The sequence below is a fragment of the Bos mutus genome, chromosome 4 (assembly GCF_027580195.1).
Source record: "Bos mutus isolate GX-2022 chromosome 4, NWIPB_WYAK_1.1, whole genome shotgun sequence".
In the NCBI taxonomy this organism is placed as follows: Eukaryota; Metazoa; Chordata; class Mammalia; order Artiodactyla; family Bovidae; genus Bos; species Bos mutus.
In genome coordinates this window covers 70,031,413-70,052,509 of record NC_091620.1, presented here as the reverse complement: position 1 = coordinate 70,052,509, position 21,097 = coordinate 70,031,413, and the positions used below count along the sequence as shown (strand labels likewise).

Genomic DNA, 21,097 nt, shown 5'->3' with positions numbered 1-21,097 from the left:
AATTTTAAATACTTATAACATATGCACGGCATACAATGAAGACTATAGAAATAGCTGTGGGTTGAAAGAGAAAGTCTATGAGGCCATGCATTCAACTTAGGCTCTTTGTAAAAGCAAAAACTAAACAGAGAAATTGTGGTACTACTTCGCTGAATGGAATTTCTGAATGCCAGCATTTTCTCCTGCACAGAACGAGCACAAGTGCCTATTGACAAGAGGCCAAAAAACAAACTTGAAGAGCAGCTGGAGTATTCAGAAACCCTTGAGCTGATCTCTGTGGAAGTCCTCAGAAGAGCAACTGTGCTCCCTTCGAGCTCTCCTGCCATATTTAACGACATCTAAGCCTCAAATTGACCGCTGTTGTAAGAGGCACAATCACTTCTGAAGTGAGTCTCAGAGGACTCAGAACAATAGGGACAGCTAAAGAGATATTGTTCCCTTGATCACAAAGTAAATCCAAAGCATGATCTGTTACAATGGATGCTTGTTTAATATAGAAATAGGTTTTCTGATGCCATTGAACAGCAAACACAATAGAATTCTAATGGCAGCACATTCCCAAGTAAAACAAGTACCACCCAAAAGGAACAAACTTAAGAGTCCATTGAGAGACCCAGGAAGTGTTGGTCAAGGAACGTGTGCAGACACTTCTCGCAACTGGATTTTGAGAGCAGGGAGCACAGGTCTCCCAGAGCACACTTAGAAATGACACAAGGCTGAACGTGCCATTAAATATTTGATATTATACTAAGTGAAGTCAGACAGAATATCGCTTATATGTGGAACCTAATTTTAAAAAATGATACAAATGAACTTATTGACAAAACAGAAAGATTTACAGATTTTGAAAACAAACTTATGGTTACCAAAGGGAAACATGGCGGGGCGGGGGTGGGGGGAAGGAGAGCTAAATCAGGAGCTTGGGATTAACGTACACACACTGCTGTATATAAGATAGATAACCAACAAGGACTTCCTGTATACAGCAGAAGGAACTCTACTCAATATTCTGGGATAACCTATATGAGAAAACAATCTGGAAAATAATGAATATATGTATAACTGAAACACTTTGCTGTACACCTGAAACTAATACAACATGGTAAACCAACTGTACTCAATAAAAAAATTTTTTTAATAAAATTTAAACATGTAAAAAATGTGTTTGACGATAGGATGAATAAATTCTGGACCAGAGATGATCTGGGCCACTTGAAAAATTAATTTAAGTGGGGAAACAGTACTTTCATGGCAATCTTTCCTGGAGTCCTTCAATTCTACTCTTTCATGCTGTGAGCTGGGGGGTAAGGATGTGTGTGTGTGCCATGGGGGCTTGGTTCAAATTAGGGGAAGACCAGCAAGACCCTGCCCCAACTCTGCTCAGCTGACTGCACCTCAGCAGCTGGAGAGAGGGAGCCTCACCTTCTCTCTGAGGTGTGGGACCCAGTCTAGAAAAGGTCTGAGTGACAGCTGAAGGCAGCAACAAGAGTGGCAACAGCTTCACGGATCCAGCACTTTCTATGTGTCGGGCGCTTTGGTGAGTCATTTATATATATTAACTCATTTTCCTTCCACAACAACCATAAGGTCAATATGACTATCTCCATTTACAGATGAAAAAATAAAGACTAAGAAAAGTTTTAAATAAATTCCTTGCCTAAGATCACAGAATACACTGGAGCTAGAACTTAAACCCAGTCTGTTGGACTCCAAAGCCCATTCTTTTAATTAGTGCACATTCTGCCTCCCAAGATCAAAATGTATTTTGTGAAGACATAAGCATGGTTACTGAACAATGGAAAGCCCTCTGAACTGAGAGTCATAAAAAGAACATTTAGGATCCAACATTAAATTGCCAAGTCACTTTATGCATGTTAGTTCAACCCTCTAAGCCTCAGTTGACTCATCTGGAAAATGGAACTACAACCCCCATTGACCATATTGAGCAAGGTTGAGACCTATGATTTCCCCCAGGATTCTTTCTTTTCTTCTTCCTCTGACAATAAGAGCCCTGGCCAAGACTTTGAGAACACACACAGCCACCGGCCAGAGGTTTCCTAGCATCTCCTGCAGTGCAGCCAGGCGACTACTTTGGCCAATGGCGTGTGAACGGATGTGATGTATGGCTTCTAAGCCACTTGCCTTTTACTTGCCCCCTCTTGCAGGTTGGTACAAGGATAAGGTGGGGATTTCCAGGTCTCACCATGTGGACACAGACTATAGGCCAGAAGGAACTTGGGAACCTGGGTGATCTAATGGCTAGAAGTGCCAGATTTAGCAATAAAAATACAAGGTGCTCAGTTACATTTGAATTTCAGATAAACAACTAATCATTTTGGTACAAATGTGCCCCAAATACCACAAGAGACATGGTTTTCCTCACCCACAAATATTGCATGAAATATGCTCATACTAGTCACAAATACTACAGGGGATATAGTTATGCTAAAAAATAATTTATCATTTGTCTGAAAATTCATATTAAACAGGGTTTTAGCCTGTATTTTATCTGGTAAGACTGCTTGCTTGTGGCAGGTGAAAAGTACTTTATCTGGAAATCCCTCTGGGTAATTCTGTAAGAGAGAAATAAACTTTTTTGTTTGAGATGCTGCATTTTGGGGGACACTTTGTTAGCAACATCCTAAAAGTGAAAGTGAAAATCACTCAGTTGTGTTCGACTCTTTGCACCTATGGACTATAGCCCACCAGGCTCCTCTGTCCATGGGATTCTCCAGGCAAGAATACTGGAGTGGGTTGCCATTCCCTTCTCCAGGGGGATCTTCCCAGCCCAGGGTTTGAACCCAGGTCTCCTGCATTAAAGGCAGACTCTTTACCGACTGAGCTGCCAGGGAAGCTAACCTGTACCTTAATTATGCATGTGAGCTCTGTCATGTCTAACTCTTTGCAAACCCATGGGTTCCTCTGTCCATGGAATTTTCTAGGTAAGAATACTGGAGCAGGTTGCCATTTCCTTCTCCAGGGTCTCTTTCCAACCCAGGGATTGAACTCATGTCTCTTGTCTGCCTGCATTAGTAGGCAGACTGTTTACCAGGTGAGTCACCAGGGAAGCCTTAATTATACACATACATAATTATATACATATACACATAATATATAGGATATATATTAATGTATCACACACACACACACATACACACAAATATCATATATGACTTTCCAGTTGGTACTAGTGGTAAAGAACCTGCCTGCCAATTCAGGAGAACTTAAGAGCTTTGGGTTTGATCCCTGAGTCGGGAAGATTCCCTGGAAGAGGACATGGCAATCCACTGCAGTATTCTTGTCTGGAGAATCCCACGGACAGAGAAGCCTGGTGGGTTACAGTCCACAGGGTCGCAAGGAGTCAGACATGACTGAAGAAATTTAGCACACATATGTTATTTTTATATACATATATACATACATACATATATATATATAAAAAAAAAAGTAAATAAAGTATTATATGACCAGCATAATGGTTTGAGGACTTATGACATCAACCTTTTACTCTTATCAAAATATGTTCCTGTCAGTGAGGACTTTGATTATTGCCAATTTCAAAAGCTTCTGGTAGAGCACTGCAGAGAAAGAAGGAAATGAAGAGGGTGGATTTAGCACTGAGTATTTAGATTCTGGGTAGCAGTGGTCTGGGTAAACTTTCTCCCATGATTGCTGTTTTCCATCCAAGCTTTTATTTGAAAACAGGCTTACTCTGTATCCTTGGACTGTAAGGATCTTCTATTCTGAAAGCAGGATCTAAAGCACGAAATATCACCTAAAAATAGACAGAAGAGTAATTGATATTTTTGCTATGATCAAAAACTGGATTTGTAAATAGCATGGAAAATAAAAAGTATAAACAAACCTCTCCTTCCGTTGAGGGCTCAATGTCAGAATATCTGGAATCACAAATTATATCATCAACTTTCTTCATGGGGCCGGTGGAAATGCCGGGAAATGAGCTCTCACAGTCATAAGCAAAGTATCTGTATACACCCCAGGTTTTTCCAAAGTCGGACGACCGTTCTATCAGCATAGCAGCTGGACGGAATGTCTAAAGGCAGGGTAGAAGAGACTCACTGCATGCTTTTATTGGTTATCTATATTTTTTTAAATCCCAGAGGAAAATATCACTCAACTGTGTACTACAAACCCTGACTGCATGTGGTTGGTATTTCACTGTGGCTGGATTTCAAATACTTCAAGCTGTTCCACGGAGCCTCTTCTTGCAGCAGTGTCGCACCTCTAAATACTGCACTTTCTCCCACCCTATTAGAGACTAGTAAGCTGTTTCTCTTTAGAAGCTGATTATAAACAGGCCTTAGTGCAGACAAGTTTTGGCACATTAAGCCACCATGCCCATGACGTGCAGCTGAGGTTGAGTGCTTGTTCCTTCATGCCATCATTTAATCATTCAGTAGATGTGTAACGACAGCTACTCAGTACCAGACATGGTCTAAGTGCTGTAACTCGTCCAATAAGGTCCAGGAATGTGTAGAAATCATTTGCAAAAATACCCATCACACTGTATAGTAGAGTCACATGCAGTGTGCTTTGGAAAAACAAGGGGAAGGAATTACTAATGCAAGAAGCTGGAGAACCCTGAAATTCCAGCTACATACCCCAAAGTAACTGAAAGCAGAGACTCAGATGACTCTCATACATAAACATTCAGAGCAGCATTATTCATAATCACCAACAAGTGGAAATCACTCAAGTGTCCATCAACGGATAATGGATACATGAAAGGTGATACACATAAGCAATGGACTATTATTACTCGGTAATAAACAGAACTGAAATTCAGATACTTCCTATGACATAGATGAACTCTGGAAACATTGCTAGGTGTGGTCACTCACCTAGAGCTAGACATCCTGGACTGTGAAGTCATGTGGGTCTTAGGAAACATGTCTCCGAACAAAGCTAGTGGAGGTGATGGAAATCCAGCTAAGCTATTTAAAATCTTAAAGATGATGCTGCTAAAGTGCTGCATGCAATATGCCAGCAAATTTGGAAAACTCAGCAATGGCCACAGGACTGGAAAAGGTCAGTTTTCATTCCAATACCAAAGAAAGGCAATGCCAAAGAAAGTTCAAATTACTGTAGATCTGTGTTCATTTCACATGGTAGCAACATAATGTTCAAAATCCTTCAAGCTAGGCTTCAGCAGTATGTGAACAGAGAAATTCCAGATGTACAAGCTAGATTTAGAAAAGCTATAGGAACCAGAGATCAAACTGCAAATATCTGATCATAGAGAAAGCAAGGGAATTCCAGAAAAGCATCTACTTCTGCTTCATTAACTAGACTAAAGACTTTGATTTTGTAGATCAAAACAAACTGTGGAAAATTCTTCAAAAGATGGGAATACCAGACCACCTTACCTGTCTCCTGAGAAATCTGTATGCAGATCAAGAAGCAACAGTTAGAACTGAATGGACTGGTTCCAAATTAGAAAAGGAGTATGTCAAGGCTGTATATTGTCACCCAGCTTATTTAACTTATATGCAGAGTTTGTCATGCTAAATGCCAGGCTGAATGACTCACAAGCTGGAATTAAAATTGCTGGGAGAAATATCAACAACCTCAGATATGCAGATTGTACCATTCTAGTGGCAGAACGTGAAGAGGAACTAAAGAGCTTCTTGATGGGGGTGAAAGAGGAGAGTAAAAAGTTGGCTTAAAACTCAACATTCAAAAAACTAAGATAATGGCATCTGGTCCCATCACTTCATGGCAAATAATGGGGAAAAAGTGGAAACCATGTCTGATTTTATTTGCTTTGGCTCCAAAAATCACTGCAGATGGTATGTGCAGCCACAAAATTAAAAGACGTTTGCTCCTTGGAAGAAAAGCTATGATAAACCTAGACAGCATATTAAAAAGCAGAGACATCATTTGGCCAACAAAGGTCCATCCAGTCAAAGCTATGGTTTTTCCAGTATTCATGTATGGATGTGAGAGTTGGGCTGTAAAAAAGGCTAAGCACCAAAGAATTGGTGCTTTCAAACTGTCATACTGGAGAAGACTCTTGAGAGTCCCTTGGACAGCCGGAGATCAAACCAGTCAATCCTAAAGGAAATCAACCTTCCATGTTCACTGGAAGCACTGATGTTGAAGCACCATTACTTTGGCCACCTGATATGAACAGCCAACTTGTTGGAAAAGACCCTAATGTTGGGAAAGATTGACGGCAAGAGGAGAAGGGGGCAACAGAGAATAGATGGTTGGATGGCATCACCCACTCAATGGATATGAGTTTGAGCAAAGTCTGGGAAATAGTGGAGGACAGGGAAGCCAGTGTGCTGCAGTCCATGGGGTCGCAACAAGTTGGACATAGCTGCTGAACAATAACAAGGGTCTTTAAAAGGGTAACTATGTCAAATGGATGGGGAAACAGTGGAAACAGTGACAGACTTTATTTTCGTGGGCTCCAAAATCACTACAGATGGTGACTGCAGCCATGAAATTAAAAGACGCTTACTCCTTGGAAGAGAAGCTATGATCAACCTAGACAGCATATTAAAAAGCAGAGACATTACTTTGCCAACAAAGGTTCATCTAGTCAAAGCTATGGTTTTTCCAGTAGTCATGTATGGATGTGAGAGCTAGACTATAAAGAAAGCTGAGCACCAAAGAATTGATGCTTTTGAACTGTGGTATTGGAAGAGACTCTTGAGAGTTCCTTGGACTGCAAGGAGATCCAACCAGTCCATCCTAAAGGAAATCATTCCTGAATAGTCATTGGAAGGACTGATGCTGAAGCTGAAAATTCAATACTTTGGCCACCTGATGTGACTAACTGACTCATTTGAAAAGACCCTGATGCTGGGAAAGATTGAAGGCATGAGGAGAAGAGGAGAGGATGAGATGGTTGGATGGCATCACCTACTCAATGGACATGAGTTTGAGTAAGCTAAGGGAGTTGGCAATGGACAGGGAGGCCTGGCGTGCTGCAGTCCATGGGGTTACAAAGAGTCGGACACAACTGAGCGACTGAACTGAACTGAAAGTAAAATGAGGTCATTGGAGTGGGCCCTAATCCCATATGACTGATGTCTTTAAAGAAGAAGATATATTAGGACATAGACAGGTACAGAGGTAAAGACCCAGGGAGAAGACAGTCATGTACAAAGCCAAGGAGAGAAAGAGGCCACAGAAGAAACCACCTCTACTGACACCTTCATCGCAGACTACATGCCTCCAGAACTCTGAGAAAATACATTTCTGTTGTTTAAGTCACCCAGTCTGTGCAGTTTGCTATGGCAGTCCTAGCACACTAACACACCTTCCCAACACATCTGTCTGACAGATGAGGAAGTGAAGGCTCAGAGAGATCACCTAACTCGCCAGCTATTCGCAGAGAGGCTTCAATTGAGGCTGAGTGAAGACCTATCAAATCCAGGCTGAATGAAGATCTTTTCTGCCTCTGGTTTCTGATGTAATAGCAGCCTGAAAAATGGATGTCAGAAGGAGGAAAAGGACAAGAATTCTGGAAACAAGCAGGACGCAGATATAGGAGGTTGTGGTGAACAGGGACAACTGGAAATATGAGATGATACAAAATGAACTCTAAGAATAAGCAAATGCTTCAACAGTGATGAATGAAAGGTAAGCTGACTCAGCAAACAGAATCTGAACAAAGGCACTTCTGAATTCCAACCAGTGCTTGACTCATAGAGAACAACTGTTGGGTGTTAGATAGGCTTGAGGACGTATTGGACAACACAGGGAATACAGCCAATGTTTTGTAATAACTGTTACTGGTGAGTGACCTTTAAAAATTATATAAAAATGAAAATTTTTTTCAGAGAGATCAAATGTTGCAGGCCAAGATGACCAAGAACTTGAACATATCATAAAAAACATTTCATATCATAAAAAAATAAATAAAATCTGGGTGACAACTTGATAGAAATCTGGGTGACAACTGAAGTGAAAAGCAGTACATGCCCAGATCTCCTCACACCTTCCTTAATAATCTTGACGGTCTTTCTCACTGATAAAAGGAGACAAGGATAAGGAAATGGAAAGTCATACTTTGATAGATTCTTTGGCTTATGCATTTACTAGTTGTTCAGGCTTAATTTATTTTTTACCTATTCAGAAATATAAGGAAATAATACTTTATATTAAACCTGAGAGAGTATTAGGCTAAGAATTTTAAAATAAGGGGGAAAAAACCCCAATAACTAACTGAACCATGGCAAACCCTCCCACGGGACACACCTCCTGGGTGGTGACACCTGGAGAGAGACTAGCCTGATGTCTCTATGTTGCAAGGGAGCCTTACAGCTATCCTGGCTGTGCTTCCTTATTCCTCCCTTCTGGAACCTTCCAAGTCCCAAAAGGCCAATTTCCTGTGAGGTTAGGAAGCTGCTGGAAACCAGGACAATGCATTTTACCTACAGAAGGGAAGTCTTTCTATGCTGTTTGCTGAGTCATTGACCTTCTCAGGCCTTACATTGCTGCATGGCTGTTTCTGAATTTATACTAAATAAAAAAGCTGTGAGCTTGGAAATGTCTGGCTATGTACAAAAACAGACTGTCAATATGCTAACTAGATTATGCAAGCCTAAGAAAATCCAATCCAGTTAGTAAGCATCTATCTGCCTGAAAACATTCTCATATAATCCAGCAGTCCCAAGCCTGGGCCTGTATCCAGACTATAATTCAAAAAGATGTTCACATCAGCACTATTTATAATAACCAAGACATGAGACAACCTAGATGTCAGTCTACAGACGAATGGATAAAGAAGATGTGGTACATATATACAATGGAATGCTACTTAGCCATAAAAAGAATGAAAGAATGCCATTTGTAGCAACACAGATGGACCTAGAGGTTATCATACTAAGTGAAACAGAGAAAGACAAATACCATATGATATCCCTTACACAGTTAAGTCCCCTACATATGAACTTTCAACTTCGGAATTTTCAAAGATGTGAACATGTTACTACCCAGACATCACTGGATCTTTTTTCTTCAAGAGAGTAGATAGAATTGGATCCAGCAAGGAACCAGAACCTGTGCCATCAACATCAGGTGTGGGTGAAATCCCAGCTTGCCCTCCGTCTTCCTTGTTGATGACCCTTTAGCTCTACCATCTCCCACCTCCTTTCCCTCCTCCAGTTGGTAACTCTTCTCGCTGTTCCCTTGATGCCAGCCCCTAGATGTCAACTGTTGCACTGTACTACTGTACTTTCCAAACTATTGTAAGATTAAAAATGTTTTCTTTATTTTTTGTGTTGGCTTGTTCTTTTATGTATCATTTGTGTGAAAAGTATGATACACCAATTATAGTACAGTACTACACAGCTGATTGTGTTAATTAGGTACCTAGGCTAACTTTGTCGGTCTTACAAATAAACTGGACCTATGAACTCTCAAAACAGAACTTGTTGGTACATATGTGACTTACTGTATGAAATTTAAAATATGACACAAATGAACATATCTATGAAACAGACTCACAGATATAGAGAACAGACTTTTGGATGCCAAGGGGGTAGGGATAAATTGGGAGTTTGGGATTAGCAGATGTAGCTATTATATGGGCTTCCCTGGTAGCTCAGCTTTCCTGGTAGCTCAGACAGTAAAGAATCTGCCTGCAGTGTAGGAGACTCAGGTTCGATTGCTGGGTTGGGAAGATCCCCTGGAGAAGGGAATGGTAACCCACTCCAGCATTCTTGCCTGGAGAATTCCATGGACAGTGAAGCCTGGCAGTCTATAGTCCATGAAGTCACAAAGAGTCAGACACAACTGAGTGACTAACACTTTCACTGTCACACTTTCTGGTGGCTCAGAAGGTAAAGAATCTGCCTGCAGTACAGAAGACCCAGGTTCAATCCCTGGGTCAGGAAGGTGCCAGTGGAAAAGGGAAATGCTACCCAAATAAATAAGGTTCTACTATATAGCACTGGGAACTATATTCAATATTCCGCAATAAACCATAATGGAAAAGCATATGGAAAAGAATGTGTATATATATGTATATACATATATACATATATATATACCTGAGTCATTTGTTGTATAGCACAACATTGTAAATCAACTATAGCTGAATAAAATAAATTTTAAAAAGAAATAAACACACTCTTCATCCTCATCCCCTTCCTGTCTTCACCACTCTTAATGGTATCAGCAGCCTACAGGTTCCCCAGCTCGGACATCTCAGGAATCTTTGATTCATCCCTTTCCTAACCCTGCCTTCTGCTCTTCTGCTTCTAATCTTTCTTCAGTTCATGGTTCAACCCTTGACTCCCTTAACAAACAGAGGCTCCTCCTCCGGGTAATGACTCAAAGTTAGCAGTCGCAGAGGGTAGCAGAGTATGGCAGCAAGGGGTGATGTATGATTAGAAAAAGCTCACCACGTCAGACTGCCAGGACGCCAGTTACAGGAGGTGGTTCCCTCCTAGTTGAGAACCACAGCCCTGCCTAAGTCAGCTCCCCCTTACCGTGGACCTTGAGAGCCCCCTGCCTCTATGCCTTCTCTTCTCCATGCCTCAGGCCCTCCTTTGCTTTTCCTCTTGGCTCCCTCATTTCCTGAAACACAGGTCTCATTTCCTGTCCATGGCTCCCCATCTCCTATAAAGTTCACACTCCTCAGGAAGGAAGCAAGGTCCTTCTGGCTATAGTCTTACTTCCTGTTGGTCCCCTCACTGGCCCAAGTGTAGACATTCAAGGCATGTCTACATAGTACATGCTGAACAAACTCTGTCCAAACTGTCCCACAGAGAGAGAGAGAAGGCCTTTTCCTCTGTCAAGAAGGCCTTTTCTTCTACCTCTTCCTCCTAAAATCCTGCTCACTCTTCCTGACCCAGGTCAAGCGCAATCACAGTCCTCTCCTTGTAAAGCTTTCTCCTTTATTCCAGGCTAAAATGAATCTCCCCATCCTCCATGCTGATGTACATTATCCGAACTTCTGCTATAGCAGTGAACACACCTTGCCTTGTATCGAGTTATTTGCAAGTACACCTTCTTCCCTTGGGCTTCCCAGGTGGCACTAGTGGTAAAGAACCCACTTGCCAATTCAGGAAAACGGGTTCAATCCCTGGGTTGGGAAGATTCTCCTGAAGGAGGGCAGGGCAACCCACTCCAGTATTCTTGCCTGGAAAATTCCATGGACAGAGGAGCCTGGTGGGCTACAGTCCACGGGGTTGCAAACAATCGGACACAACTGAGCAACTGAACAACAACAGGCAGACAACATCTGAGGCTGAGTCTTAATTCTAACTGCCAGGTTGAGCTCATGGCCAATGAAGAAACAAAGTGGTTTAGAGAAAGTCCTCCCCCGCCTCATAGGAGTAGGTGTCACAGTGTAAACCTTCCCCCTACCTTTTCTCCAAGCAGCAAGAGTGGGTTCCTGGGGAGAAGCAAGGGGATGAACCCAGGCCTGGGGACAGGTAGCCCAGCATCTCCCCTAGTCACATTGACCTCAATGCCCACCCCTGACCCTAGGCCTCCCCGGTTCATGCAGAGGACACAAGCAAGACTTTAGTGGTTACCTGCCCACATGGTAAATCAAATCTACCCTGGGCACCTTTTCTAAAACCTGCAAGGGTAGAGATAAGGCCCCCATGCCCAACAGAAAACGATTCAAAAGTGATTTTAATCTGAGAAGCAATAAGTAAATTATGGGTTTTGTGTGCACCAACATGTACTTTAAGCCATATGAAGCCTGTCATTTCCAGGCAGCTGCTTAAGAAGAAACAAAGAGACTTTGTACAGGGCCATTCCTTAGTCCTGGAGTCATTTTACATCTCTCAAAGAAAAAGGATGGGAAAAACATCCTCACTGAAGAAAGCAGGCACATTTCTTAAAGAACTGTAAAACCGTTCCCACAAATTTTGCAAAACCTTGAAAACTAAAGATAACACACTTCCTTTCCAGTTACCAAAGTCAGCATTAAAACATCAACCCAAGGGGGTAGGGATTTATTCTCCAGATGTTTTACTGTGGTTTGGGAGTGAGTCAAAGCTGTCTCTTTCCATGGGGAAATTAACAGATATCTAATTAAAAGTTTACAGTCGAATCATAGAACAGTGGCTCTCTCTACTTATTGCCACAAAGATAGAGTATCTGTTAAGTGTAGTTATCCATGCCCATGTTTAAAAGCTGCTCAATTATCCTAATTTATAGCAACAATAATGTTTAGGTTCCCACTTAGGCCAACTCACAACAGCCATCCATTCTGAAAGGGGGAATTACACAATGTTCTCATTTCTGAGAAAGAGAAGGATTCCTTACCTTGAAGGTCATGATGAGATGAGTGAAATGAAATTCTGCTTCCAAATCCAGTTGGATAGTGACATTCTCCACGCCTATAGGATATTTTTAAAAAAGACAAAAGGAAATAGCAAGGTAAACAAGAACATCTGTGAACAATTGAGTCTATTTTCTTCAACTATCTTTATGCTCCTCATAGAAATTCTCTCTGCAGTCCACCTTAATCTGAAGATAAGATAATAACAATAACGCCCTGACTTGATTGAGGTGATAAAGCACATCTCAGAATGACTCTTCGGTTGGTCATAAATCATTCTGGAGTTCAACGTATTGAATGTGCTCCATGGAACAAGACATCTGGCAGAATGCCTTTTTAGTTGCTGTCAAGAAAGACATCCTTTGCTTAGTAAAAACTAAAAGTCTTTCCAACTCTCTAAGCCAAGGGACTCTCAAAGGGGAAACGAGAGGGGGCATTTCCTGTGCACAGTAGGGGTTCAGCTCTGCAGTCTAAAGCACAGGGACACAATCCAGTCAAAACACAAATATTCCTTTTTGTTTCTATGCAGCAGCAAAGAAAACAGGAGTCCATCATGAATGTGAGTTACGCTCCAATTTAGAAAAACCTATCCCCGTTGGAGAAGCCTTTGGGTGCATTGCCACAATGGAGAAATAATGCCAAAGAGACAAAGAATGGGTCAAATAAATAAACTGCCCCAGAACAAATACTAACATCTTCCCTTTCAGGGAAAGCCTGAACAAACAAATGAGCCTTTGCACTATGCCCTGGGGGTCAAGTCATCCCACTTTAAAAGGCTAAAAAGGCCACTGGAATTCCAGGGATGGAAAGCACCTCCTCCACAATCCCCTGGGCCCTCGAGCCTGCCTATTTGGTAAAGGAGACCTTTCCAGGTTTCTTGTGCTCCAGAGAGCTTTTGGGGGTTCAGCTTCCGGAGCAAGAGAGGTCTTAAATGCAGAAAGACAGGAATGTGTCAGAATGAATCATGTCACAGGCTGGTGTATTTTCAGGAAATCAGTAAGACTTTTGAAATAAACTCTCCCACTGGAAAACAGCCAAGTCAATTGGGGGTGGGGGTGGGGGAGGGAGGGAAAGTAGTCACTGGAACGGATATGAGTTAGTTGGAATGTTAAAGAAAAACAGTATCGTCATGCTAACTAACCTTATCTAACTTCTGAAAAAGAACCATATTACAAACCTTATCTAACTTCTGAAAAAGAGCCATATTACAAACCGACTCTCAAGGTTTCTTTCTGAGCAACATGTTAGCTAAGCAACTGTCCGTCTCTCCCTTCCCAGGCTTTTAAGTACCTGAACTATTTGTTTAAAATGAAGAGATAACGAAATAATGTAAAGTCAGAGCAAGACTAGGACCAGTTCTGTAACATAAGAATGTATCTGCTGATGTGGGCTTGAAAAGCACATTCCATTTTAGATTCCTAACCTGATAAAGTGCTACAGGTTTTTTTTTTTTAATATGGGAAGAAAAATCCATGGAGAAAAGAACCAAGATCATTCTTCTATGGTGTATGGTGTATGGTCAGACCTGGGAATAAAACATGAGGGCTAAGTTAAAAGCAGTTGCACATTCCAAGCCCGTTTCTGGGCCTGAGCACTGATAATTTAATGCATCATGTAAAGCTCAACTTGGATAAAACACACAGAAAATAGATAAAAATCACATTCATCAAGAAACTTCAATTGTGAACTATCAGACAGCAGAGAGATGATAGGAGACAGTAACAATCCGTCTGACTTTCTAAAGACGAAGTTCCATCCATCTAATCCTATCTAATCTCTTATAACAGAGACAGAGCTCTCAAGACTCTTGGTTTGAAAATCCCTTCTTTCGGGCCTTTGTCCTCTCTTGTCCCACAAACTCAGAGTTGTGGAAACTGATTAACACCTGACGTAACCAAGAAAAACCCTCCTCGAGAACTACAGAATTTGATGAACTATTTTACTGTCTGTATCAAGTATTAACTTGATACTGATGTTGAGGCACCCTTCTGTCTTTTTTTTGGCCGCACCACACTGCACCTAGTTAGCAGGGATGTTAGTTCCCTGACTAGGGACTGAACCCTGTGCCATCAGCAGTGAAACCATGGAGTCCTAACCACTGGACTGCAGGGGAATTCCCAAGGCATCCTTCTAATTGTCTTTTGGTCTCACTGGAAAAATGTGGACAGTGAGATAGGTCCCAAACTTGTAATCAGATCTATGCTATTTCACAAGTCCCCTGTGACTCAAGTGCCGACTTACAGAAACTTCTCTTTTACCCCGAACTCTCAACTTAGATACTCTCCTATAATAATTAAAAAGGCTTTAACTGATAAATTGCTTTTTGACATCTAATCTATCTCAATCAAGCTGATAACCAATGGAGTCCCAAAGCTTACCAATGAATAATCAACCTTCCCTAGAAATCAATAGTAGAAAGCATGCACAATTTCATAATCAATTAGAAATAAGTCTATGAAGAGACTTCCTCCTGGGAATTCCCTGGCAGTAGAGTGGTTAGGACTCCATGCTTCTGCTGCAGGGGGGCCCAGGTTTGATCCCTGGTCGAGAATTGGATCTTGAAAGCCTTGTGGCGCAAAAAAATGCTTCCTTTTTACAGACTGATAAATAACTGCAAAGCACCCCAAAGCTTCCTGAGCATAGAATACATAATAAAGGGATCTAGTAGTGCCCAGACTTCCTCTGGCCAAGCTTAGATTCACTTCTTTGAGAGTCCTTTCTAATAAATGCTTTTTTAAAAAAGATATAAAGTTAACTCATTATTAACAACACATTAACTCTACTGTTAGTTGCCAAATTTCAGCATTTGACTTGGAAACAAATGCAAAACTAAGTTGAGCTTAGTTGCAGCACAACAGTAACATCATATTGGATGAATTTATTAAATCCCAACCCAAATGGCAAAGAAAGGAAAAAGGGTTGGATTCACACACTCATTAGAAAAGTTGACTTAGGGTCATCATCCATGTTGAGTGTCTGAGAAATTATGTCTAGTGTGTATTCATAGTACTATTACTAAATGTTCTCTAGATGGAGGAAGGTGGTGGGTGCTGATTTTGCCCTTTCTTTTGGGATTGATCAAAATGAAAGATGGCTGTTTTGCAGAAGGATAAGGGCCTGAGTGGGGCAAGGCCTTCCCATGCCCTCCCCAGACTGCCCCAGCACATTGCCACACTCCCCAAGGGCCCCTCAGGATGAAGACTACGAAATCCTCCTTTGGTTTCACATGAAAGACTTCTTTCTTACAGGAAGTGCATACTTTAAGAAGAAGGATCAGATTTTACCAAGAGAAGTCAGTGCTCTGGGCAGTAAATCTGTCGAAGGCCATAATTCCAGGATAGGGAAACCAATCGTAATTACAAACACCCAGGCGCCTGTAAACACTTTCCAGGTAACCAATCACACTCCATGGAAGTTATTCCCACACCACACATACCATTTTCGGATTGCCACCAGATCTTAAGGCGGTTTGGAGCAAATGTCGTGACCACATTTTCAATGAGATGACTGTCAGGGTTGAGGGTTTCATGATAAGGATCTTGTGAATTGCATATGAAGCATTTTTTGTCCTCCTGAAAGCAAAGATAGTTTCACGAGTCTGGGAAGCAATCACACACTCACATGCACACCAAAAATAAAGTCCACAATACAAAAATCAAACCTACTTTCTTCAAGAAAAACGAATGTGCCAAAATTACTTAAATGACCTAGCACATGTCTTTCACTTTTTAACTTAACGGAGTATGATATACTCCTGAAATTTTCCTCTTCTCTAGCAAATTCAAGGTCAAAAGTAAAAGAAGGCATTGTTTCCACAAGCTATTAATTTAATCAAAATGAAATTTCTAGGCTTAAGCCTTAATCTCAATGAATAGCTGGAAAAGCTTACTCTTGAGGCAAAATGCAGAGGAGGTTTTAGAGAATTTTTGCTGACATAAAGCAAACTGAAAATAAAAAGAGAACAATTCAACTGGCTTGATTTTCCAAAACCTATATAAGGCAGAAACCAAGTATTCAGTTCAGTTCAGTTGCTCAGTCGTGTCCGACTCTGCGACCCCATGAATCACAGCACGCCAGGCCTCCCTGTCCATCACCAACTCCCGGAGTTCACTCAGACTCACGTCCATCGAGTCAGTGATGCCATCCAGCCATCTCATCCCTGTCGTCCCCTTCTCCTCTTGCCCCCAATCCCTCCCAGCATCAGAGTCTTTTCCAATGAGTCAACTCTTTGCATGAAGTGGCCAAAGTACTGGAGTTTCAGCTTTAGCGTCATTCCCTCCAAAGAAATCCCAGGGCTGATCTCCTTCAGAATGGACTGGTTGGATCTCCTTGCAGTCCAAGGGACTCTCAAGAGTCTTCTCCAACACCACAGTTCATTAGTCAGATATATTTAAGAAGCTTTGGGAACGACAGATTAAGACTTCTTAGCTTCTCCCCTGCCCCGACAGCGAATTCGTGGCAGCAGCATGCAGGCTAGCTCACAAACTGCTCAGAATATCCAGGAAGGGGACACCAGGCTGCCCTGTCAAGTTGGGAGCACTGACAACTGGGACCAAGTCAAAGAATGCCAAGGACCTGAACTGAAAAATCTACCACTACTTTCAGTTTTAGAGCAGCTTTGAACTCCTGGCTTAACATTTTCCTTCTACCTAAAATGTGAGCCACGGCCAAAACAGCCTTCTTTGCACTCCATCATGGTGAATTGTAAACAGCAGCATCACTTAATGGTTCTCTTTTCCACATGAGGCTGGGCTCTCTACCCAAGTTTTTCTGAACTGCTTATTAGGTCTGAAAATGATGCCGAGGCAGAAATCTGTTGAGACCCCACACACATCTTACAAACAACATTTAACACATTATCCACCTATGGATTTTTGCAGAAAGTAATGCCTGTGGTTGGCAATTTGTTACGTAAGTGAATACTGAAACACTCCTGTCAATAATGTTTGGGTAATGAAGGATGGATTAATATGTCTCTGGTCCTCCGGTCAGCAAGTCATTAAGCAAAGGTGATATCCTTGTAAGGACAGTATCAACCTACGATACTGCATTTGTATGTATTTAGCTAGCTATTAGTTATCACCTTCTTCCCAAAGGGATTTTAAGACTGGCAAGATATACTAACTAGAAAACAGAAACCAGAAATCAGGAATGCAGGGGAACCCTGGACACAATAATTCTGATTCCTGCCTCAAGTTTTACACCTGTTCAATGTTTGAGAGAATTACATGCCCAGTTCCTTTCTCTAGGCTCTGTATCTGAAGCATAGCATGCCTCCATGTGTGCTCGGTCATGTCTGACTCTTTGCAACCCCATGGACTATAGCCTGCCAGGTTTCTCTGTCCATGGGATTTTCCAGGCAAGAATATTGGAGTGAGTTGCCATTTCCTCCTCCCGGGGATCTTCCCGACCCAGGTATGGAATCCATGTCTCCTGCACTGAAGAAAGATTCTTTATCACTGAGCCACTGGGAAGCCCTGATATCTGAAAAGCGCCCCACAATTTCATGGCTAATCATACAAACTAGAGAGTCTGGCTCTACTTGCTTTTAGACAAACAGTCCAATTCTCATTCTGGTCAAAGCAGGATCTGGTGGATTTTTCAGGATCTGGTAATTCATTTACAGGATGTCCTGGCCTTGGAGGTAAATGTTAGCATAATATTTTAGGTGAAATTTACATGCTAATGTTTAAAAAGGTAACATCAACTGCTTTTGGTGACTTGTAGTCAAGGAAACTAATACCAGAGAACAATTACCAGAACTTTAAAAAAGTGTAATTATAGCCTCCCTTCTAATCAGGAGGAAGCAGTCTAGACATCTCTGTATAAACCTGGAAGCAAATAAGTGGAATCTACTTTACCACATTCCTTTGGTTTAATTTATCAGGTTTTCAGAAAGGGCTCTCTTTCTGTTTTTTAAAAGTGACTCCATTTGAAGGCATCTGCATGCAAACCACAGAATATCCTGTCCCTCTCCTGAAGGGCAGATCTACATGTAGGGGGAGTGACCAAATTTAGAGCAATTGACTTGGAACTTACCCTGTACAGGAGCCTAAACTCTTATGTTTGCTTTACAGGCCAGAGATATCAGTCTCTTAAAAAAATCAAGGAAATGGATTCTGATTCTGGGTAGTTTATGCTTTGTACCTTCTTTCAAAATTAGTCTTATTAAAAATGTGACCTTTGAAATCTACGATCTGGATCCACTTTTAGAAACAGAAAACACTCTGAAATTTCATTTTGGTCTTCCTCTATCAGGGTACCATGGCAACCAGGGCATTTTGAAAAAGCAAGCATCTGATCTTGATAGCTAATGGAGGTGGATGGGAGCAGCACCAAATGAGGAGAGCAAAACATTGGAGTGCTTTTCTCCATGATTGGAGTGACCTTGCAAGGTATTTGCTAGGGCTGGAATACCCTTTATCCAAGTGAAAGACTTGGGGAAAACCCAAGATCACCACTCAGTATATAAAAAATGAAGAGGACAAACCACCTTTTACATACATTTTCCAAAGAGGAAAGATTGAAAAACAAAATTAAAAAAAAAAAAAAAAAAATGGGCTTTTGGAGACCCTGGGTCAGGGCTTGCGCACGGGCCCTAAGATCTGTCTGCAGCTCTGCCTTTCTATACAGTGGCGGCAGGAAACGTTTGGCGGATGCAACTGTGCAAACTGAGATGAGGGAAAAGGGTGAGCTACCAGCCTGATCCCGGGACTCCCTGACTGCCGAGCTTCCTATCCGGATAGCTGGCAGGATATGGAGTCTCCTAGGCCTTCCCCTTCGGTGGGGACTGGAAGAGGTGTGCGCGGAGCCATCTCTCTGCCCTCACCTGGAGGTGGCTGACGATACAGTAAGGCTCGGGTTTGTGCAGCCCGCAGGTCGAGGTCACTGAGAGCTTCTGCGCTCGGCCGATGAGAAGGTCGCCTGTGGCCGGGTAGCAGCTGCCCTCCGCGCAGCCGTAGCTGAAATCGGGTTCTTGAGCGCTCACTCCGACTCCGCACAGGGCTGTGGAAGGGGCAGGCGGACAGCGTAGGGCACAAGCAGGGAGCGGGCCCACGCAAAGAGAATAAGCAGGGGGCGGAGACAGAGTAGATTCGGGGAAAAAAGCAAGATACACAGGAAAGAGACACAATGGAGTGAGGCCGGGAAGGCAGAACGTGGAGAGAAGGATTCAGAAAGAAACAGATACAGCAGGTTTGTCCAGTAACTGAGAGCATCACTCCTAGGAAGCCCACCTACTCTCGCGCCCACCCTGATCAGCCCTGGGAATCAGCTCCGGTCACTACGAGGTTCCTGGACCCGGACGCAGGGAGGCAGGCGGCCAAACGCCGCACACCCACTAGTATGTGAACTCGCACGCACACGGTAGCCTGTGCATCCTTGGGTGACAGTGCAAGTGTGTGCGTGGAAATTTGTAAGCGTGGGGACGCGTGAGTGTGGGTGCCCACACACTCGGAGGTCGCCTACGCTTCGCCGGGGACGGGGGATCATGGGGTTCGCGGGGAACACCACTGTCCCTAACAAGGGGCGAGTGGTCAATCCCTGAGGCTTTTGACTGGCTTCAGCGATTCGTCATTCCAGAGAAGCTCCCGATCTAGCTGTTTCTGGCGCCATCCGGGGGCAAACAGCGATGGTTAATTAAAGCCACATGGCCCCAATTTGTTCCCAGGATGAAGCCTGCACTCAGCTCAGGCACTCTCCCGGATGGGCTTCTGAGGAGCCCTCGCAGCCTGACCCCAGAGCCCAGGAAGCCTGACCCCAGAGATGGAGAGTCCCACCGAAAAAGGGCCGGAGACGCAAAGCCCAGAGCGGGAGCTGCGGGAGCACCCGGAGCTCTGGGCACAAACACCCCAGGATGCGGTCCCCGGCCACCACCGAGGGCGCTGGCGATTAATCCCAAAGCAGATTTCTATCAAGTCCCTCTTCCCACAGGCTTCCCCCAAAGCTGAGTCCAACGGTTTGGTTATTCTTCCTCCAAGCCCACCCCTTCACACACACACCCCGCGCCCCCTTTCCTCTGAATTACCTAAGAAACTGAACGCGAACACCTGGAGCCGCCCCATGTCCAGTCCCTGCAGCCCAGGGGACACGGCCACCGAGCCGCCGGCTGTTTTCCCAGTCTTCTTTTCTAGAGAGGTGGAGAGAAAAAGGCAAATATTCAGAGAAGAGGGGGCCCTCGCGTTTCCTGCCGCTCCCACGGAAGCGAAGGGTGGGAGGGTGGGGAGGGAAACATTGCGCCGCCACTGTGTCCTGCTCACCCGGCGGGACGAGCGCTCTCTCGGCGCCTGGCAGCCCCTGAGCCCAAAGAAGGGAATTAGAAAGTTTCGCCCTGGGAGGAACCAAGGGAGGCGCCTCTGCTCATGCGCACACGCGGAGTCAGGTCGGAGGGGGCCGGGCGGCCCCTGCTTGGCGGGGAGGGGGTGAGGTTCAGGTCCCACCCTCCCTCCGCCCCTCCTTTGTTTTAAGGCTGCATCTGCGGATGCGATGGGGTAGTAGGTCTTCCAGTTCCGTGCGGGGCTGCTGGGAGACCGCCGGGTGCGTGTCCTGAGCGGTGCGCTGGGGTGCCCGAGGCGTTCGGGCGGGTCTGGGAGGTAGGTGTTCAAATCGCCTGGCGGGCGAGGGGGCTGGTCGGGACCTACCGCTTGCTCCTGCATTTACATTTATAAGGAGTGAGTCACGAAGAGGTGCCCAAGGCTGTAAACTCTAGCGCTAGGCGTGGGCTGGTTAACCCTTTAGAAAGAGGGTCACCTGGCAGGTTGTTTCCGAGAAAGCGGGGAAGCCCCCTGTCCTGCTGAACCCGGACTCGGCGCGACCTCGGAT

The 21,097-nt window shown here is 43.6% G+C and overlaps 1 protein-coding gene across 1 annotated transcript in view; it reads right to left on the bottom strand.

Moving 5' to 3' along the window:
* The window catches only part of LAMB1 (laminin subunit beta 1), a 76,891-nt gene extending 56,198 nt beyond the window's left edge, over positions 1-20,693 (bottom strand). Inside the window, exons 1-7 of the mRNA XM_005910921.3 lie at positions 20,536-20,693; positions 20,304-20,405; positions 19,107-19,282; positions 15,714-15,849; positions 12,262-12,335; positions 3,866-4,054; positions 3,712-3,775 (exon numbers count right to left, since the gene is read on the bottom strand). Coding sequence (XP_005910983.1) covers positions 3,712-3,775; positions 3,866-4,054; positions 12,262-12,335; positions 15,714-15,849; positions 19,107-19,282; positions 20,304-20,340 — 676 coding nt within the window. The 5' untranslated portion in view covers positions 20,341-20,405; positions 20,536-20,693. The remainder of the gene's footprint in view (positions 1-3,711; positions 3,776-3,865; positions 4,055-12,261; positions 12,336-15,713; positions 15,850-19,106; positions 19,283-20,303; positions 20,406-20,535) is intronic.
* Between the last annotated feature and the right edge of the window lie 404 nt (positions 20,694-21,097).